This window comes from Tupaia chinensis, unplaced genomic scaffold (genome assembly GCF_000334495.1).
Source record: "Tupaia chinensis unplaced genomic scaffold, TupChi_1.0 Scaffold139962_1, whole genome shotgun sequence".
NCBI classification, from domain to species: domain Eukaryota; kingdom Metazoa; phylum Chordata; class Mammalia; order Scandentia; family Tupaiidae; genus Tupaia; species Tupaia belangeri.
In genome coordinates this window covers 239345-258696 of record NW_006199840.1, presented here as the reverse complement: position 1 = coordinate 258696, position 19352 = coordinate 239345, and the positions used below count along the sequence as shown (strand labels likewise).

Genomic DNA, 19352 nt, shown 5'->3' with positions numbered 1-19352 from the left:
CTATAGCGAAAACCTCTCCCCCACCCCCCAAAAAAGTAGTAAATGCAAAAGGATGAATACTAGACAAAAAGGTGGTGTTATGGGCAAAGTGTGTCCCCCTAAAATTCATATGTGGAAGTGCTAATCCCCAATACCTCTAAATTTGACTATATTTGAAGATAGGCTGTGGAGGGCACTGCATAAGGAAGCCATCTTGAGCTATCCGCCATCTTGGAAACCATTAGGCTTCACTTCCTCACTGAGCAAACAGTTTCTCAGAAATCATGTGACCAACCCTTCTTCCTGGGGGCGGATGGGTTTCTAGGCAACGCAAGAGATCCACCCACACCAATGATTGGTTCATGCTGTTCTATCTCATTTGCATTTCGGGCAACCAATCAGTGCCCACCAGCCTGTATATAACTCACCATTTTTCCTCAATAAACGGGAGGAGAAGATGACGACTTGATTAGCATCTCGTATTGTCTCCACTCTGTGTGTGTGTGTGTGCATGTGTTTGTCCCATCTCTCACTCCCTCCCCCAGGGAACCTGTTTGACTGTCCCCTGGGTTGGCCCTTTAAAGAGATAATAAATTAAAAATGAAATCATTAAGGTGGGCCATAATCTAGTCTGACTGATGACTTCATTAGAAGAAAAGATTAGACACACAGAGTCACATCAGGGGAATATGTGCTGAGAGAGATACCATATAAACATGCGGCAAGAGATAGTTCATCTATCAGCCAAAGAAAGAGATTTTAAGAGAAACCCGCAATGCCAACATACTGATCTTGGGACTATAAGCCTCCAGAATAGTGAGGACATAAGTTTCTGTTGTTACAGTCACTCTGTCTGTGGCATTTTGTTATGGCAGCCCTACCAAACTAATACAGGAAACAAATCAACTACCTCAAGAATTCAAAATAATTAACTGAAAAACTAACAGAACTTCTAAGAGTTTAGTAAAGTGATCCAATAAGGGATTAATATGGAAAAATCAACCATTTCCTTCCATACCAGCAACATGCTGCTGATTAGAAAACATAATGCACAAAAAGATGACACTTTTATAAGGGCCCAAAATAAAATATTTAAGAATAAACTGAAAGGAAATAAACCAAAAAAGAGATGTACAAGACCTGGGTAAATGGAGAGATTGAACATATTTGAAAACAGAAAGAAAAGATGGTCTATTGTGTGACTATTCATACCCAAAAGGTAAACAGAGGAATGATGCTGATACCGTCTGAAGTTATATAGGTTCAAAAGCAAGTTTTCCCCAACATGTTCGTTTTAACCAGTTAGTGATAAACTTTCTCACATCTACAGAGAAAATCTTAAGAATATATGAAGCTGAGTCCAAACTGAAGACGCCTATGGCTGAGGCTAACTTCCACAACACAGGTTCTCATCTATCCCTGCCTCTTGAGACCATCAAGGTTGGTACACCCACCAAGTTCCCCTTCTCAGCCAAGCCAGCGCCTCTAGCTACACCTGGAACATTGACTTCTCCAGTGGAAGCTGCCCTATTTAACAACTGCTGGAGTTGTCGCTTGTTCTCCAGGTCAGGGCTGATAGGGGTGAGAGCATATGTGTAGTGAGTGGTGTGGAAGCCCATGAAGCTGGGATACCCCTTGAGCCCAGGGATTATTACGCAAATGGTCATTGGCATCAGCATTGCCTGTTGGGATGTAGTCATCCTGACAGACCCCAAAGGGAAGGCCTACCATATTAATTGATTGAAAATACCACCAGTGAATTTTTCATCACCTATTTCTGTCCTTATGACACACAGAACAAGCATGGGTTTATGATGTACTGGATAAACTTCAGTATTTCAGATACTACAGGACTGAAAAAGACAAACATGGGTTGTCATTCCTTGGCTGTGAGTAGTTTTGCCTTTCTTCTCTGTTTTGCAATCAATAAATCCATCAAAAGAGGAAAAAGAAAGAATATATGAAGTTATACAGACAGAAGATTAAAATCCTGCAATAGTGCCTCCCATCAGAAAAAGAACAAGCAGTAGCTATTTTCTATAAAGTTACGTTCTAGGAGATAGGACATGGCCTGATGGTTAAGGAAAGAAGGCCAACCACATGGTTCAAGTCCAGAATTTGGCAGCTTGAAAAACACACTGGGATCCATTAAATGGAAAGAAGAAATGAAATCATTCTCTGATTTTAAAAAACCTGAAAGAATCTGCCAACATTAGATCAGCTCATCAAGAAGTAATGAAGGGATGGTGCTGGCAGGTGGCATCGTGGTTAAGGCACTAGACTCCCACATGCCTGACCATGGCTTGAGTCCTAGACCTGGTGACTTTGTTTTCTCATTATCCTTTCTCTCTTTCTCTGTATCTGTCTGATCAAATTTTAAAATAGTTACAAATGGAATTCAATAAATAATTTTTAAAGAAGTATTGAAGGTAATATTGTATTACAAAAATGAAAGACTGAAAAATAGAAATAAGATAGTACATTAAAAATAAGAATATTACTAATAAAATGTCAGGAGCAAGTCCATATATATTGATAGTAATGTTGAATGTTAATGGATTAAATTTCTCCAAGTAAAAGACACTAGATGAATACATTTAAAAACAAACAAAAACAAAACAAAAACAAAAAACAAATAAACCAAAAATAACCAGGAGCCCTACATATGCCACTTAAAAGAAACACACCTCAATGACAAAGGCTTGAAAGTGAAGAACTGGAAAGCGGTATTTCATGTAAGTAGAAACCAAAAAGGTCTAGAGCTGTGATACTGATATCAGACAGATACTGACATCAGACAGATCAGACTTCAGGAAAAACAAAGGTGTAAGAAGAGACAAAGAAGGAAACAATATGGTACTAAAAGGACTAATCCACCAAGAAGATATAACATTTATAAATATTTACACACCCAAAGACATGAAAGAAAGACTACTATATAAAGGGAGAGATAGAGGGCAATGTATTAATCATTGGAGATTTCAACACCCTACTGTCACCTCTGGATAGATCATATAGACAAAAATATAAATAAAGAGACACAAAGCTAAAGTATACCATAAACAAAATGGATTGGGCAGACATCTATACAACATTCCACACAACAACCACAAAATATACATTTTTCTTACACCCACAAAGAACATTTTTGAAGATCAGCCACATGATACCATCCAAAAAAGTCCTTTACAAGTTTGAAAGTATAGAAATTGTATCTAGTAATGTCTAAAGATCAAAATGAAGTTAAAATTGAAATCAACTACAGAGAGAACCCTCAAAAATGCACAAATAATGGAAACTAACCAACCAACTCCTGAACAACTTCATAACTACTGAACAAATTAAGACTGAAATAAAAAATTTATTCAAACAACAATGAACACACAACTCTCCACGATCTAGGGGAAACAGTGAAAGCAGCCATAAGAAAGAAGTTCATAGCAATTAGTGCTCACAAGAAAAAACCAGAAAGGTTGTAAATAAACAACTTAAAGACACATTTTTTTGTTTGTTTTTGGAGAGGTTTTTGCTATAGGGCATGTGCTCTCGCCAGAAAGACAGAGAGACAGAGAGACAGAAAGCAAGAAATCACCCCCCATGGGAGATGGCCACGCCGTTCTCCTCCATTCTCCTCTCAGGATCCTGGGCATGCACGCACAGGCAACCCAGTGTGAGTTTAAGCCATCTGGTCCAGGACTCGAACCACAGTCGGCTACATGGGAGTCCAGTGACATATAGCCATTACACCAACTGCTGGTCCCACTAAAGATACATTTTAAGAAACAGTAAAAACAACAATCAAAATAACCCCAAAACACCAGAATAAAATAATAAAGATTAGAGCAGAAATAAAGAGAAAATAAAAGAATTCTACAGAAAATAAATTAAACCAAAAGTTGGTTCTTTACGAGGATAAACAAAATTGTCACGCTATTTCCTAATCAAAAAGAACAGAGAAAGAAACCAGATAAAAGCAATGAAACAGGCAACATTATAACAGATAAAATAGAAATACAAAAGAGCACGAGAGCATACTATAAGTGCCTATATGTCAATAAACAAGAAAAACCACATAACATAAGATGGACAAAATTCTGGACACATATACTTTATGTAGACTGAACCAGGAAGAAACAGGAAGTCTGAATAGACTGAAAACAAGCAATGATAGTTAATCCGTAATAAACAGGCTCCTCCTTAAGTAAAGCCCAGAAGGAAGGTTCACGCTAGGTTTCTTCATAGATTAACAAGTAAACAGTACTGTTTTAAAACCTTTTTTTTTTTGGCTATAGGGCACATGCACTCACCAGAAAGACAGAGAGAGACAGAAAGCGAGAAATCACCCCCAAAGGGGGATGGCCACGCTGCAATCCCTTCTCCTACATTCTCCTCTTGGGATCTTGGGCACGCACGCACATGTGCCCAGCTTGAATTTAAGCCGCCAGGTCCAGGACTCGAACCACGGTGGACTACATGGGAGTCCAGCAACATAGCAATTACACTAACTGCTGGTCCCTCTGAATTCTACAAAACTCTTAAAGAAGAGCTCATGCAAATTATCCTCAAAGTATTTCTAAAAATCCAAAATCAAAGAACCCTGCCAAACTCATTCTATGAAGCCTGTATCATAAGCAGACAAGGCCATAACAATGACAAAACAAAACTACAGACTAATATCCCTGATAAATACAGATACAAAAACCCTCAAAAAGATGCTAGCAAATCAAATCCAATAGCACATTAAAGATTATATATACTAGAGCAGCAGGTGGCGTGGTGGTTAAGGTGCTGGATTCACATGGCTAACAGTGCTTTAAGTCCAGACTCAGTGACTTGAAAATCACACCAGCTGCATATGCATGCATGCCCGAAAACCAAGAAGAGAATGGAGAGGAGATTGCAGCATGGCCATCTCCCTTGGGAAGTATTTCTCACTTTTCCTTTCACTGTCTCTCTATCTCTCTGGTGAGTACACGTACTCTATAGAAAAAACCTTAAAAAAAAAAAAAAAAAAAAAAAAAAGATTGTATACCATGACCAGGTAGACTTTATCCCAGGCATGCGAGGGTGGTTCAACACATGCAAAATAATAAATGTAATCTATCACATTAACAGAAAGAAAAATAAAAATTATATGATTATATAAATTAATCTAGAAAAAGTAATAAAATACAACATCTCTTCATGATTAAGACTCTCAGTAAAATCAGTAAAGAATAGACATTTTGCAACAATCTACATGATAAATCCATAGTTAACATAACAAACAGGCAAAAGCTTTCTTCTGGAACAAGACAAGTCTGCCCACTTTCCCCACTTCTTTCAACACATTAATGGAAGTCCTAGTCAATGCAATCAGACAAGAGTAAAATAAAAGGCATTCAAATAGGAAGAGAGTGAAATTATCTCTGTTTGAAAACATCACAATAATATACACTAAAAAGGCAAATTAATCCACCAAAAAAAGAAAAAATCCTAAAAGTGATAAATTAATTCAGTAAAGTGGCAGGATACAAAATCAATATACAAATATCTACAGTAGTTTTTTATACCAACAATGAACAGACTAAGTAGAATCAAAGAAAGTAATCCATTTATAATAGTCATATACACACACGCACACACACACACACAAAAGTAACTAGCAATATACCTAGCCAAGGAAGTGAAAGACCTCTATAAGAAAAACTATAAAACACTGAAAATAGAAGTGGAATATGATACACAAAAGTGGAAAGACACCAATGTTTCTGGATTGGAAGAATTAATGTATCAAAATGTCAATTATATCCAAATTAATTTACAAATTCAATGTAATCCTGATCAAATTATCAGTGACATTCTTCACAGAAATAGAAAAAAATCATAAACTTTATCTGGAATTATCTGTGTCATCAAGACAATACTGTGCAAAAAGATGAGAGTAGAAGGGAACTCACTGCCCAAACTCAAAATATATTATAAAGCTGTGAAAAGAAAAACAGCATAGCACTGGCACAAAAACAGGCTCATAAACCAGAACAGAATAGATAACCCAGAAATAAACCCCAAACATGAAACTGATTTTTTACAAACAGCACAAGATAATCCAGTGGAGAAGAGATAGTCTCCTCAGCAAATGGTGCTGGAAGAACTGGATATCCACCTACATAAAAATGAAACCAGATCCCTATTTCTCATCATTAACAGAAGTAAACTCAAAATGGATCAAAGATCTAAAGTCTCAAACTATAAAACTGCTAGAAGAAAACAAAGGGGAAACTTTCAAAGACATTGAAGTAGACAAAAATTTCTTTAATAAGACCCCTAAAGCCCAGGCAATAGTCCCAAACATTGATGAGTGGGACTACATCAGGCTAAAAAGCTTTTGTGCAACAAAGGAAAGAATAGTCAGAGGGAAGAGACAGCCCTCGGAATGGGAGAAATTTCCAAAACATGCTTCAGACAATGGAATGATAACCAGAAGATATAGGGAACCCCAGCAAATTACCCGTACAAAAATAAACAATCCAACTTAAAAATGGGCAAATAAGCTGAACAGACAACTAACTCAACAAGGAAGATATGTGAATGGCCAAAAAATGTTATGAAAAAATGCCCAATATCTCTTATCACAAGGGAAATGCAAGTCAAAATCACAATGATATACCACCTAACCCAAGTCTGAATAGCTATTACTAAAAAAAAAATTAAGAACACACAAGAAAGGTAAACTTTATCTCTGATGAATATAGATGGAAAAATTCTCAACAAGATACTTGCAGACCGTATCCAACAGCACATAAAAAAATTATTCATCACAAGCATGTAGGCTTTATTACAGGGATGCAAGGGTGATTCATCATATACAAAAACATAGATGTAATACACCATATTAACAGAAAGAAAGATAAAAACCATACGATCATTTCAATCGATGCAGAAAAAAGCATTTGACAAAATACAACATTCCTTCATGATTAAGACTCTCAGTAAAACTGGCATAGAAGGATCGTTTCTCAGCATAATAAAAGTCACTTATGAGAAACCTATAGCTAACATTATACTGAATGGGGAAAAGCTGAAAGCTTTGCCACTAAAAACTGGTACAAGACAAGGCTGCCCACTGTCTCCACTCCTATTCAATATAGTATTGGAAGTCCTAGCCAATGTGATCAGACAAGAGAAAGAAATAAAAGCCAATCCAATAGAAAAAGAAGAGTTAAAACTATCTGTTTGCAGATGACATGACTGTACACACAGAAGACCCAATAGTATCCACAAAAAAACTCTGGAAGTAATAAATGCATACAGTAAAGTGGCAGGATATAAAATTAACTTACAAAAATCTATAGCATTTCTATACACATACAACAAGCAGACAGAGGCAGAACTGAAGAAAGTAATCCCATTTACCATAGCCGCACAAAGTATAAGATACCTAGGAATAAAATTAACCAAGAAAGTCAAAGACCTCTATAAGGAAAAGTATGAAAATCTTAATAAAGTAATAAAAAATGACACAAAAAAGTGGAAGGACATCCCATGTTCCTGGATTGGAAGAATTAATAGAATCAAAATGGCAATCCTACCCAAATTAATGTACATATTTAATGTAATCCCTATAAAATTACAAGAGACATTCTTCACAGTTCTAGAAAAAAACATAGAATTTGTCTGGAGCCATAAAACAGCCCATATTGCCAAAGCAATCCTACACAAAAAGAGTAGAGTGGGTTGCATCCCACTTCCTGACTCCAAAATATAGTACAAAGCTGTGATAGTCAAAACAACATGGTACTGGCACAAAAACAGACATGAGGACCAATGGAATTAGAGACCCCAGAAATTACCCCCGAAACATACAACTAAACTGATCTTTCACAAAGGGTACCAGTCAATCCAATGGGAAAAGTAAAACCTCTTTAGCAAATGGCACTGGAAAAACTGAAGTATCCACCCGCAGAAAGATGAATCTAACTCCTTTTGCCATCATTAACAGAAATCAACTCAAAGTGGATCAAAGATCTAAACCTAACACCTCAAAGTATAAAACTACTTGGGGAAACACTAGGGAAACTCTGGGAGTCATTGGGGTAGGCAAAGATTTCTTAAGCAAGACCTCCAAAGCACAGGTAATAATCTCCAAAATATACAGGTGATTAAGAAGATTAAGAAGTTTCTGCACAGCAAAGGACACAATAAATAAGGTGAATCAACAACCCTCAGAATGGGAGAGAATTCTTGTAAACTATACCTCAGATAAGGGACTGATAACCAGAATACACAAGGAACTTAAGTGGCTTACCTGGAAGAAAATGATTAACCCAATAAAAAGATGGGAAAATGAGCTGAATAAATAATTCTCTATGGAAGACATATGAACAGCCAAAAAACATATGAAAAAATGTTCAACATCCCTCACCATTAGGGAGATGCAGATCAAAACTACAACGAAATACCACCTAATCCCAGTCAAAATGGATAAGATTAAAAAAAAAAAATCATAAGTGCTGGGAGGGATGAGGTGAAAGGGAAATCTCCTATACTGCTGGTTGGAATGTAAATTAGTCCAACTACTGTGGAGGACAATATGGAGGTTCCTCAAAGATCTTCAAACATAACTACTATTTGATCCAACAATTCTACTCCTGAGTATCTACCCAAAGGACAGGAGAATGCTTGGTTGGAAAAGTGCTTGCACATCTATATTTATGGCAACAATATTCACAATTGCTAAAACATGGAACCAAACCCAAATGTCCACAAACAGACGAATGTATTGAAAAAGTGTGGCACATATACTCCATAAAATAAATACTATTCAGTCATTAAAAAAAAAGACCTTGGCATGTGATAGAAAGTGGACAAATATGGAAGACTTATTACTGAGTGAAGACAAGTCAGGCTATGAAAGAGAGACATTTTATGTCTCCACTTAATATATACCAACTGTCTGCACTCTGTGGTAGAGATGGAAAGACTGAAGGACATAGAAGCATTGAAAATTGTTATGAATACTTTGGACAAAGTGGAAGGAGAGTAGGAGAGGGAAGAGTGTAGGAAGGGAAATTCAGATGAAAAAATAGAGAGGTATGATATTAGTGGGACACAGATATGGTTTATTACCTGTTGAGGATGACGTGTATGGTATTTCCAACTGGGCTGGTCTGAGGTGTATATCATGCTGGGTAAAGTCTCTTTACAATCTAAATGATGTATAGCAATTGAATGTATGAATAATAATAATAAACAATAATAAAAAATTAAGAACTATAAGTGCTGGTAAGGCTGTGGTGAAAAGGGAACCCTCCTACATTGCTGGTAAGAATATAAATTAATACAGTCACTGTGGAAAGCAATACATAGGTTCTCAAAAATCTACAAACAGAGGCTGGCAAGTGGCATGGTGGTTAAAGGCGCTGGACTCTCACATGGCTGACCATGGTTCAAGTCTCGGACCTGGTGGCTTGCTTTCTCACTTTCCCTCTCTCTCTCTCTGTCTCTTTCTGATCAAACTGAAAAATAATCATGATAATAATAATAAATTTAAAAAGTTAAATAAAATAATTCTAAAAACAAAAAAGAATACATTTTAAAAGAAAATCTACAAATAGAACTACCACATGACCCACTAATAGCACTCCTGGGTATTTACCCAGAGGATAGGAAAACACTCAGTTGTAAAAACACTAGCACATCAATGTTTATTGTTATTCACAATTGCTAAGACATGGAATCAACTTAAATGCCCCAAAATGAATGATATTTGATATAAAGTGGGTAAGTATAGGAAGTTTAATGCTAGGCAAAGCAGGTCAGACATTAAAAGGCAGACACTGTATGTTCCTACTCAATATATATCAAATGACTGTACTTTATGACAGAAACTGAAATAGTAGAAGATAATAATAGCAGGGCTGGCAATGTAGATACCAGAGACTATATAGAAGAGGGTTGATGGTGAGGGGTATGTGGGAAGGGCTCAGGAAGACAAAAAAACATTTAACAAACACAAGAGAGACAAGTATTTGTTGAGTATGATGTATATGGTAATATCTCTGACTTGATTAACATGCACTGCATGAATGCTTTGATAAACCATATTATATCCTATAAATATGTACAATGATTAAATGTAAATTATTTTTAAAATACCATGCAGAGTGTGTGTGCATGTGTGCCCAAAACCCTGAAATGAGGGCAAGATGGAGGAGAGGGAATTGTGGTGTGACCAATGCCCCACAGGGGGTGTTTTCTTACTTTCTCTATCTTTCTTGGTCTCTCTCTTATAAGCACAGACACCCTCTAGCAAATGAAGAAGATGAAAGAAGAATGAAGAAGAGAGAAGAGGGAAAAAGAAAGATGAGGAAAGAAAGCAGAAGGAAGAAAGAAAAAAAAAGGAAGAAGAAAATTATGTTCTAGTGGGGCAAGAGGCTGGCTGAAAGAACAGATGGAAAAGGTTCAAAAATATTTCTCCCTGTATTTAAAAAAATAAATAAAAACTAAAAGACTAAGCCTTGGAACAATTTTTTTCTTTTTTTCTTTCTTTTTTTTTTTTTTTTTTACTACTTTTATTTATTTATCTGTTTGTTTTTTAGTTTTGCTATAGAGCACATGCACTCACCAGAGAGAGAGAGAGAAAGAGACAGAGAGAAAGTGAGAAAGTGAAAATCACCCCACAGGGGGGATGGCCCTTTTCCTCCATTCTCCTCTTGGGACTTCTGGCATGCATGCACATGCATCTAGTATGTCTTTCAAGTCACTGGGTCTGGAATTAGAACCACAAAGTCAGCCATGAGGGATCTAGCACATTGACCACCAGGCCACCTGGCTGGCTTAGATCAGATATTCATTTGTTGAAGCTGGTATCCATTTGAAGCAAATGCCTTCAAGAATCCACGTCTCCAAGGAGGAAGCCTGAGTCCAGAGTTTAAGACTACAGAAGATCCACTCACTGTGATTCTGCCAGCTGCAAATGTCAATGGGCTGTAACTAGGCAAAGATTATATTAGGACTGCTATTATTTGGATTAGTGTTTTGGCTTCAAAGTCACATAGATCTTCAAGAATGTGCCCCTAATCTCTTTTCTAGTAAGCCTCATTATTTTTAGAGTACAAATTTTCAAGGTTTTACAGGAATTCATACATCCCATGATAACAGAAGCCGCTAAGGAATTTCATACATCCCATAATAACAGAAGCCGCTAATAAAAGATGTCAATCTCCCTAAATTAATCTACAAATGTCATGCAACCCCAATAAAAGATCCTAATAGGATTTTTCAAGGAGTTTGACAAGTTAATTCTATAATTCATCTGGAATAGAAAAGGATTAGTAATAGCTGAGTGAGCTATTTGTTCGGAGAGGACTGGCTAAACCAGATAAAGATGTCTTGGCTATACGACTGCTGAAGGTAGGGAGGGTGGCCAGGACAGCTTAGAATGTCCCTCAAATCAATCACAGCTTAGCAAAACTTACCCCAGAAGTGATGGGCTTGCTGAAAATTTATGCTTGCCAAAAGTCCAGAACAAGTTCTGTAAAGAGGATTTGGTCCAAAAAAAAAAAAAAGGTCTATAGTAACCAATGTACAAAGTATTGCCGTAGCAATGGACAAATTCATTTTATAGAATTGAATAATAGTAATAATATCTAACACATAGTGCTTACCATGTGCTAAACAATGGTTTAATTGCTTCATGCATATTCAGTCAATTTTCCAACAACCTATAAGGTAGGTACTATTATCACAGAGAGGTTAACTAGCTTGCTCAAGGTCACAGAGGTATTAAGGCACAGAACTGGAGTAAGAGTAGGAAACAATACCAAATATGTGTGGGAACTTAGTTTCTAAGAAAGGTAAAACTTGGGAACCAGCAGTTAGCGTAATGGCTATGTCGCTGGACTCCCATGTAGTCGACCGCGGTTCGCGTCCCGGACCCGGTGGCTTAAAACTCACACTGGGTGTGTGTGCGTGCGTGCCCAAGATCCTGAGAAGAGAATGGAGGAGAAGGGATTGCGGCGTGACCATCCCCCCTGGGGGGTGATTTCTCGCTTTCTGTCTCTCTCTGTCTGGTGAGCGCACGCGCCCTATAGTGAAAACCTCTCAAAAAAAAAAAAAAAAAAAGAAAAAGAAAAAAGAAAAAAGAAAGGTAAAACTTAAAATCAGGGAGATAATTATGATTTAGTGAATAAGTGGTTTGGGGGTAAATGACTATCCACACAGAAAAAAAATAAAATTAGATTCTTAGTGCCCACAATTCACAAAACTTAAATCCAGAAAAAGAGCTAACATTTTATCTTCTTTACAAATTTTAGGTGAAATACAAGGCCTTCTTAAATAAAACATGAAATACAACTATTAAAATTTGGTAAAGAAAGGGGCCAGCAGATGACATAGCAGGTATGTCAATGGACTCCCACATGGTTGACTGCAGTTCAAGCCTCAGACCCACAGCTTGAAACTCACATGAGACATGTGTACATGTGTGCCCATGATCCCTTGGAGGAGAATGCAGAAGGGATTGTGGCATGGATATCCCCCTTGGAGGAGGTTTATTTCTCACTTCTCTCTCTCTCTCTCTCTCTCTCTCTCTCTCTCCCTCCCTCCCTCCCTCCCTCCAGTGAGTGCATCCACCCTAAGACAAAAACTTCTTAAAAAAACTGGTAAAGGTGACTACATAAAAATTGAAATCTTCTATAGGCTAAAAGACATTATAAATTTTAGGGACCAGCAGTTAGCGTAATGGCTATGTCGCTGGACTCCCATGTAGTTGACCGCAGTTCGTGTCCCAGACCCAGTGGCTTAAAACTCACACCAGGCGCATGTGTGTGCATGCCCAAGATCCCTAGAGGAGAATGGAGGAGAAGGTATTGCGGCATGGCCATCCCCCCTGGGGGGTGATTTCTCGCTTTCCGTCTCTCTGTCTCTTTCTGTCTGTCTGGCGAGCGCATGTGCCCTATAGCAAAAACCTCTCCAAAAAAAAAGACATTATAAATTTTTAAAATTCTCATTTTAAAGATAGATGAAAGGCAGAATAGATAATTCACAGAAAAGGAATAAAGAAGAGCCAATAAACAAAGAAAAGAAAGAAATGGAAATACCGTCTTTTGAATGGGATTGACAAAACTTAAAAAGACTAATAATATCCACCTGTGGTAAGGTTGTGGGTAAGCAGATATGTCTCATACACTACTGGCCCTTCTAGAAGGGATTTTGGCACCATCTATTAACACTTATCTTGTACCATTCGATTCAGCAAGTCTACCTAACTTTAGAGAAATATTAACTTGTACACAAACACAAAGAGTTATTATAAGAAATTTCACTGCATCATTGTCAGTAACAGCAAAACTTAGAAACAACCTAAATGTCAATCGGTAGGGAATGATTAAATATAAGATGTACCTCTACACTACTAAAATACTAGGCAGAGGGTCCCAGCTTTGTGGTGTAGCAGTAATGCAATGTTCAAGAAAAGCCAGATCTCACATGGCCATAAAGGTTCAAATACCTGGCCTAGTCAGCCTCAAACATACTGGGCATGTGCCTGAGTGTCCAAGATCCAACTGCCCTATGAGTGGAAAGGTAATCACAGTGTGACCATACCCTGTAGAGGGTACTTCCTCTCCTTCTCTCTTGTTTCTGCAAACACACTCTAACATAAATAAGAAAAAAATGTTATAAAATACTATGCAGTGGGTAGATATCTACGTACTTAGGTGTATCTCTTTATCCTGATATAGCAATAGAAAGATACCCAAGCAGGTTGTAGAAACACACACACTAAACTATATCCCTGTCAACATATGTCTATATATGGACATAAACACAACAAAATGAAAGGTATATGTCGAGCTGAAAATAAAGGTTACTGGGGGACTAGCAGTTAGCGTAATGGCTATGTCGCTGGACTCCCATGTAGCCGACCGTGGTTTGAGTCCCGGACCTGGTGGCTTAAACTCACGCTGGGCGTGTGTGCGTGCGTGCCCAAGATCCCGAGAGGAGAATGGAGGAGAAGGGATTGCGGTGTGGCCATCTCCCCAGGGGGTGATTTCTCGCTTTCTGTCTCTCTCTGTCTTTCTAGCGAGCACATGTGCCCTATAGCAAAAACCTCTCTAAAAAAAAAAAAAAAGAAAAAAAAAAGAAAATAAATAAATAAAGGTTACTTTTGGGCTCAGAGGGGTAAGAGTGTTAGTCAAAAGAAATTCTGCATTTTCTGCCAGGTTCTAATGTTCAATCCATTTGTATAACTTTTTAAAATAATATTAAAAGAAAAACCCACATTATAGCCACCTGCACTATACAAAAAAGCACTTTATACAGTAAGTATAGTACTCAGTAAATCTTAGCGTTTAAAAGGGAATCATCTCTTAAATGCAAAGAGCCCACTAAAAGGTCATTAAATACCTTTGCAAGAAATGAACTAGCTGACACAGAACAAGTCAATCAGGTAAGAGGGCAAAAGTCACTGGCAGTAAGTTTGGACAGTACTAAAATTAAATGACAGATGATTATAATGGTTATTATTTTTTGAGAAAGACACTATGCCAGGTACTCTGTGAAAGAATAATCTCTAATTCTTACATAAAGCCATGAGACAGCCCCCATTTTACACATTAAAAACACATGGTGGGACCAGTAGATAGCATAATGGTTACATTACTGGACTTCCACAGTCGACCATGGTTCAAGTCCCAGACCCAGAGTCTCAAAATTCACACAAGGTGCATGTGAGTGAGTGCCCAAGATCCCAGGAGGAGAGTAGAGAACAGACTGTGGTGTGGCCATCCCCCCAGGGGGTGATTTCTTGCTTTCTGTCTCTCAGGCAAGCGCACACGCCCTATAGCAAAATACCCCCACCCCACCCCCCAAAAAAAAGAACACATGGCTTGGAGAAATTAAGCATCATCAGATTTAAGACTAGGCCTATTGTTCACTATGACTATCCTTGATTGATTGTGATTGAGATGGGAGTCCCTTCTGGCCTGGACCCACATGCTTATTAGCACTCCTTACTATACTCTGCATCCTTGAAGCATGTTCCCAAGCTGTCCTGTTCATCCAGACTAGCATTCTCCTCTTCTTCCTCACTCTCGGTTCTCCAGTATGCTGGCCGCTTGATAGGTCGCTTTCCTGGGGTGCGCTGGGAAGCAGGACTGTTAGAAACTGTGCCCAACCCACTGCTGGAGCTCCCACTGCTTCGTTCCTGTGCCCCGGTCCACCAGGCCTGCAGGCTGGATGTAGCTGGTGAGGACGATGAGGACTGCAGGTTGGCCATGCACAACATGCCTTGGATGGCCTCCTGAGTACTGGGAGAGGCTGGGGCCTCACTGCAACAGACAGAGAATAAATGCTGAGGGAATTTTTCTAGTTGTCAGAGGAAACCAGTCATCAGAATACTCAGGGAAGAAGTACTATGGCTGTAATGATCAGGGGAAAGCAGAAAGGAAGAGCCATACAAGGTGAAAAATTAAAAATCAAGCTAAAGCATCAAGATAGTAGCAAAGATTGTTTTCCTGAAAAGCCAGTCCTTCTTGCCTTGTCTCTCCATAGACAGCAGCCAAGATGTCAAAAAAGGGGGCACATCCCTCTTCCTGTTCACCCATGCTGGATTCTTTCCTTTTATTTATTTTTTAACAGTTATCCTTCCTTGATTCTTCCAGTCCCTCTTCGAACTTCCCAAGCACTCAAAATTGATTCCTCTTGAAGTCTATACACTCTTTTCCTGTGAGACTGTTCCTTAGGACAGGTTTCATGTCTATTTATGCTTTTAGTCCAAATGGACTGGATAATTCTTTGTCCCTTTAAGTACTTAATCAGCATCTGCTGATTAAGTATCAGCAGAACTAGCCTCATAGGCAAGAGGGGGTGTGCTGTCTGACAGCCTGGAAAGGGAAGATCAAAGCCAGTACTCACGTGAGAGCAGCATAGTCAGGTCCCCCCACCTGCCTGCTGGCCTTGAGCAGATCAAGAATTCCACCAGCTCCACTCCCATTCCCAAGCTTGCCTTCTACCCCTTCAACCATGTCCTCATCTGTTGTATAGTCCTCCTGTTGGAGAGAGAGCATATGACCTCAGCTGCCCAGAGCTTGTCTGGTAAGGCTTCAATACGAGGTTGATAGCCTTACTCCTAATACTAATTAATATCTACCTACCACCAAGTATAGACCAAGTGCTAATCAGACTTATTCATTCTTTCTTCTTAATCTCCACACATCTTTGAGGTATATATTATAATCACATTTTACAAATAAAAAACTAAGGCTCTGGGGCCAGCTGGTGGCCTGGTGGTTAAGGGCACTGGATTCACATATGGCCCACTGTGGTTCAAGTCCTGGACCTGGTGGCTTGCTTTCTTGCTTTCCTTTTCTCTCTCTTTCTCTGTCTCTGTCTGGTCAAATTAAAACACAGTAATAACAAATAGAATTAAATAAATAAATAATTGTCAAAACAAAAAAAACTAAGGCTCAGTAGAATAAAATAATTTGTGAAGGTCTTATCAGATACTCCAAATCAGATACTCCTTATGCTATTTAATGTTAACTTTTATTCTAAAATTTATTAAAGGATTTTACAAATATTTCAACTAAATTGCAATCTTTCATTTATATGATCTGCAGCACTTACTGCACAATCTTTCATTTAAAACATATTTTGGAAATTGAATATATAGGATGTTTTCTTGCCATCCTCAACTAGAATGACTGTCTTCTATCTCTGTGACTAGAATGAGCAGACTACACAAAGGGCAGGATCCTACCTCAATGTCAAACTCAACTTCTCCTGGTTCACGAACTCGGTTTGGGTCAGAGCAAGGCTTGGCACGGGGTAACTTCCGGGGAAATTCTACAAAACAGGGAAATGCACACATTATGAAGCTAAGATTAACAACTGACCCAAACACCTAGAGGAAATGAAATAAGACTATAGTTTTCCTAGAAGTAATAACCACAGATGACTATTTAGAGAGGTTAGGATTTAGTTGATAAATGAATGTCTAGAGCAAAGGAAAGAATGGAGACTTAGAGAGCCTGGTAAATCACAATGTCAACAATCTCAGGCCCAAGGTCTTAAGTTTATCAAGGGGGCTACAAACAAACATGAAATGAGTAGGACAGCAAAGGAAAAGAACAGAGACACACTTGGTCTTATTATGAGGGTTGCCTTCTCCCTTCCCAATCTCTCATCAATCTGCAGCTCATCATCTGAATCCAAGTCAAACTCATCCTCCATCATCTGTTCTGCCACCAGCCTAGTTTTGTCTGCCTTCTTTGCAATCTTAGCTCGCCGAGACTTGGATAAGCTCTTTATCCTCTTGGTACTGGAGAGAAGGGGAAGGAGAACATAAAAAAACAAACAGTCATGCATAATATGAAGAAAGCAATTCTCCCCAAATTGATCTATAGATTCAATGCAATCTCTATCAAAATTTAGGTAGCCTTTTCTATAAAAGTTGACAAGCTGATAGTAAAATGTATAGGAACATGCAACGGTTCTAAAATCAAAACAATGAAAAAGAAAAAAAGAACAAAGTTGGAGGACTTATACTACTCAATTTCTAAACTTATATAAAGCTACAGTAATCAAGGCAGTGTGATACTGGCATAAGGATAGACATACAGCACAGTGGAACCAAATTGTAAGTATAAAATAAACCCTTAAATTTATGAACAAATTATTTAAGAATTATTTTATTTAACTCTATTTAATATTATTACTTTAATATTTATTTCCAGAGAGAGAGAGAGGGAAAGGGAGAGGGAGAAGGAGAGGGGGAGGGGGAGAGGGGGAGAGAGAGAGAGAGAGAAAGTGAGAAAGCAAGTTTCCAGGTCTGAGACTTCAACCACAGTCAGCCATGTGGGAGCCCAGTGCCTTTAACGACCATGCCACCTGCCAGCCCCCTAAAAATGATTTTTGAGAAAGGTGCCAAGGCAACATAGTGAGGGAAATAATGGTCCTTTCAACAAACAGTGTCAAGACTACTGGATATCACATGCAAAGAAAGAATTTGATGTAGGTCTTTATCTTACATCATGCATAAAAATTAAGTAAAAATACACTATAGATTTATATGTAAAAGCTTAAATTATAAAATTTCTAGAAGACAGAAAAATATCTTTGTGACCTCAGATTTGGTAAAATTAAAAACTGCTTCAAAAAAAGCCATTCAGCATATAAAAAAGGCAAGCCACAGATTGGAGGTAAATATTTGTACATCATTTATCTGGTAAAGGATTTGTATCCAGAATATTTAAAAAACTCTAATAATTCAATAAGATAAACAAGCCAACTTAAAAACAAGCAAATTATTTAAATAGATATTTCTCCAAAGATGATATATAAAAAGCCAGTAATTCCTGAAAAGTCCATTCCACTCTGCCATAGTGACAACACAGATGAACCTAGAGAACATTTTGCTAACTGAAACAAGTCACACAGAAAGAAAAATACTGCATGATCTCTTTTAAATATAAAATTTTTAAGAAGCTAAATTCATAGTGCAAAAGGGTATAATGGTGGTATCTAGGGACTAGAGTTTAGGGGAGACATTAGTCAAAGGACATAAAGTTTTGGTTAAGTAAGATGAATAAGAGATCTAAACTACAGCAAGGTGACTATATATAATAATACTGTTTTGTACACTTGAAATTTCCTAAGAGAGTGGATTAAGTTTTTAACCATACATATACAGAAGAATGGTAACTATGTGACGTACTGGGTATTAATTAGCTTGACTATAGCAAGCATTATCGAAACATCACATCATATATTTTAAATATATACCATTTTTTTAACAGAAAACACAATGAGTTATTGCTTTACATACACCAGAATGGTTATGTCAAAAAGAGAAAACAATGATGAGTGCTGACCAGTTTATGCAGAAATTCATGACTGCTGGCAGGAATGTAAAATGGTACAAACACTTCAGAATGTTTGGCAAAAAGCTAAACACAGAGTTATCACATAAACCAACAATTTTACTTCTAGGTGAGAAATGAAATAGACATGCAAACAAAAACTAGTACATGAATGCTCAGAGCAGCATTATTCATAACAGCCAAAAAAGTAGAAACAATCGAAATGATCAGCAACTAGTGAACGAATAAACAAAATGTAGTGTATCCATACAATGGAATACTACTCAACAATAAAAAAGAACTAACTAATGATCATGCTACAACGTGGATGAACCTTTAAAACATTACGTGTTGAGTGAAAGAAACCAGACACAGGGGTCAGCAAGTGGCATAATGATTAAGGCACTGGACTCCCATATGGCTGATCAGATTGAGTCTCAGACCTGATGGCTTGAAAGTCATACCAGGTACATGTGTGCATGTCCAAAATCCCAGGAGAATAGAGGGGAAGGGACTGTGGCAAAGCCATAC

The 19352-nt window shown here is 37.9% G+C and overlaps 1 protein-coding gene across 7 annotated transcripts in view; it reads right to left on the bottom strand.

Moving 5' to 3' along the window:
- Positions 1 to 19352, bottom strand: part of PHF8 (PHD finger protein 8) — a 182529-nt gene that overhangs the window by 35127 nt on the left and 128050 nt on the right. For all 7 annotated transcript variants that reach the window (XM_006162417.3, XM_006162416.3, XM_006162418.3 and 4 more), the window contains 4 exons: positions 17103 to 17281; positions 16721 to 16806; positions 15877 to 16010; positions 14977 to 15290 (listed from right to left, as the gene is read on the bottom strand). In XM_006162417.3, coding sequence (XP_006162479.1) covers positions 14977 to 15290; positions 15877 to 16010; positions 16721 to 16806; positions 17103 to 17281 — 713 coding nt within the window. The remainder of the gene's footprint in view (positions 1 to 14976; positions 15291 to 15876; positions 16011 to 16720; positions 16807 to 17102; positions 17282 to 19352) is intronic.